At 32.7% G+C, this 2,307-nt stretch overlaps 1 protein-coding gene across 1 annotated transcript in view; it reads right to left on the bottom strand.

Annotated features, from left to right (window-relative positions):
* LOC106881904 (potassium voltage-gated channel unc-103) overlaps positions 1-2,307 on the bottom strand; it is a 71,702-nt gene that overhangs the window by 51,081 nt on the left and 18,314 nt on the right. Inside the window, exon 3 of the mRNA XM_052977137.1 lies at positions 1,217-1,648. Within this exon, the coding sequence (XP_052833097.1) occupies positions 1,217-1,648 (432 nt within the window). The remainder of the gene's footprint in view (positions 1-1,216; positions 1,649-2,307) is intronic.

The following is a 2,307-nucleotide window of genomic DNA, read 5'->3' as shown; positions in this document are numbered from 1 at the left end:
TGTTTTCTTTTTCTTTTTTTTTATCCATATTTTTAAATTTTTTCTTTCTTTATTTCTTACCCTTCTTTTCTACCACATGACTTTGCAAATGAACAATCTGGTGTGTTTTGTTTTAATGGCCTACCAATGTATACAGTGAGTTTCTTTGCCCTAGATGTCGGGAAGACACTTGGCAAGAAATGTAAACAAAATTAAAAGAAAAGGATGATAATAATAATAATAATAATAATAATAATAATAATAATAATAATAATAATAGTAATAATAATAATTTCATACTTTGGCACAAGGTCTCAAACTGGGACGGAGCAAGTGTGTGTTTGTGTGTGTGAGTGGGGGTAGGTGATCAAAGTGAATCTGTATTTCACAGGTAATTTATTTAATCAACCCTGGAATGATGAAAGGCAAAGCTCGCCTTGGCAGGAATTGAACACAGAACATCATATATATAATAACAACTATAATAATGAAATATTTAAAAAATAAAGACATGGATGCACGGATATACATGTGTGTGTGTGTGAATGTATATGTATGCATTTTTGTATGTGTGTATGTGCATATACATATTTGTATATATGCATGTATGTATATGTGTGTATATTTTCATATATATATGTCAGTGTGCAGTGTCTATATGTATCAAAGAATATAAGCATAGTATAGTAATAATGCGTCAAATAATGTATGTGTGTGTGTGTGTGCATATATGTATGTAATATATATATAAATATATGCGTGTGTGTGTGTGTGTGTATTTTATGTCTATGCCTGTATATATATTTCAATGCTTGTATGTATCTGTATGTATCTATATACATATATATCTATGTGTATACATGCAACACAGTTATGTGCAAGTATGTGCATGTATGTATACGTGTGTATATTTTCATATACATATATAAGTACATATCTGTGTATAGTGTGTATATGTGTGTGTGTGTGTGTGTACACATTTTATTCTATGCTGGAACGTATCTGCATGTATATGAGTGTATATTTTCATATATATATATATATATATATATATATATATATAAGTACATAAGTGTGTAGTGTGTGTGTGTGTGTGTGTGTGTGTATGTGTGCACATGTATTTTATTTCTATGCATGTATATATCCGTATGTATCTACATACATATGTATCTATGTGCATATGTGTAGTGCAAGTATGTGCAAGTATGTGCACATATGCATATATGCTTGTACTTACTTCATCAGTTTCTGAACCGAACAGTAACAAGTCAAATGGGATGGCAGCCACCACATCAATGAGAAACCAACCCTTAAAATAATGAACAGCAATTTTCCCTGGATGGCTGACTACTTCATCGTTTTTATTGACATACGTGGTACGGAAGTTGATAAGAATGTCGATGATAAACATCACATCGACAATAAGGTCTATAATGGTGAGAGGATCTTGATAAGAGTTTTGCACGCTCTGATAAGCTTCCTTTTTACGTTCCTCACTTAAAAGAAAAGCTGCAACATAGGGAGTAAATATTGCTGTGTAGATCACAAGGAGAAGTATAATCCAGTCCCAAACAGCTTTGAACGGAGAATAATGAAGAATTGTGCACCTGTGGATGCGAGATGATTGCAGTTTGTACTCTGGAATGACGTCAGCTCCAAGAGAAAGTACCTGCAAAAACAGAAAAACAGTAATGATAAAAAATATGTAAATATATATATGTATAACAACAGATGGATAATGGTTCATTCACTACAGCTGTTTCCAACAAACTTTTTAATTGATGAACAGAAATATAACATCATGTGAGAAAAAAACGGATTTTAAAAGGTGAATAAACATGAATTACACATTTAAAACATTCCAAAAGTCACCTGTTTGTGCCACTTCGTGATCTCTTGACTAGTAATAGTCAAAAGAATGAATTTGCTTGCTCAGGTTAGTAGTTAATATATCATCGTTATTATCATCATCGTTTAACGTTCACTTTCCATACTGGGATGGGTTGGATGGTTGTCTACTCCTTATGCAGGGTCTGACCACCTCCTGTACCTACATCTTAGAAGCATCAGACAATGTTCTGAAAAGATACCCACATAGATTGCACACCCGATTTGGATCACCAAGAGCTGCAGATAAGTTCTGATGTTTGTGGATCTTAAAATGTCTTTTGAGGCCTCTGTTAGATTTGCAGACCTTCTGGTATACATGGCAATGAAAGGTGTGCACAGACATATATACATACATACATACATATATATATATATATCATCATCATCATCATCATCATCATCATCATCATCATCATCATCATCATCATCATCATCATC

The sequence above is a fragment of the Octopus bimaculoides genome, chromosome 27 (assembly GCF_001194135.2).
Source record: "Octopus bimaculoides isolate UCB-OBI-ISO-001 chromosome 27, ASM119413v2, whole genome shotgun sequence".
NCBI lineage: Eukaryota > Metazoa > Mollusca > Cephalopoda > Octopoda > Octopodidae > Octopus > Octopus bimaculoides.
The sequence above is the reverse complement of the archived record's forward strand: the minus strand, read 5'-3'. Positions and strand labels throughout refer to the sequence as shown.